The sequence below is a fragment of the Loa loa genome (assembly GCF_000183805.2).
Source record: "Loa loa unplaced genomic scaffold supercont3.4669, whole genome shotgun sequence".
Taxonomy (NCBI): Eukaryota; Metazoa; Nematoda; class Chromadorea; order Rhabditida; family Onchocercidae; genus Loa; species Loa loa.
Genome location: NW_018112845.1, coordinates 1 through 710, shown reverse-complemented (window position 1 = coordinate 710; position 710 = coordinate 1). Strand labels below are relative to the sequence as shown.

The 710-nt window shown below is 23.0% G+C and overlaps 1 protein-coding gene across 1 annotated transcript; it reads left to right on the top strand.

Moving 5' to 3' along the window:
• Positions 1-31: 31 nt before the first annotated feature.
• Positions 32-677, top strand: LOAG_16195 (hypothetical protein; the record flags this gene model as incomplete). The annotated part of the gene is made up of 2 exons (XM_003151682.1): positions 32-151; positions 492-677. Coding segments are annotated over 2 exons (306 nt in total), but the record flags the coding sequence as incomplete, so codon positions are not given.
• Positions 678-710: the final 33 nt, after the last annotated feature.

The following is a 710-nucleotide window of genomic DNA, read 5'->3' as shown; positions in this document are numbered from 1 at the left end:
TTTTTTTCCTCAGATAGTTGGAATAATCGTCATGTTTGCAATGTTTTACAATAGTCCACATATATTTGAAATTAATGTTATAACTTGTTGGAATATTATACATGGCAAGAAAAGTATTGATGTATGTCCAACTGATTTACGACAAAATCAGGTATTCTAATTTTTTTTTTTGCATTTCCTTTTTAAAGGAACAAGAAAAAGATAAAAAGAAAAAAAGAACAAGCAACTTTATTAACATATAATATATTGAAGTTAATTAATGCTAATTTCAGCTTAATTAGTAAATAAAAATTTTTACCTTAATTAATTTAATTTTCATCTTTTTAATTTTAATTTAAAGATGAGACGTGAAAAAGAGAGAAATTACGTTTTCTTTTCATTTCTTTTTTTTTTCTGTTGTTATTTATTTTTGAAAAAATCAAATAATGTTAAAATTAAAATAATTAAATGAAAGGAAGGAAAAGAAAAAAAAGAAATGAAAAAAATTACAGTTATATTTAACTGTATATTATGTTTGGATGTATTCCATTGTAATGGCTATTGGTCCGGTTTTAATTCTTATTATCCTTAATACAGCGATAATTATTGCATTACGGAATACATTATCGGTTTCCGATGATTCGAATATTATTACGCTTGTTGCTATCGTTTGTCTTTTTATTGCATGTAATATTTTGGTAAGGTTTATTTCAGGAAAAATTAAAATAATT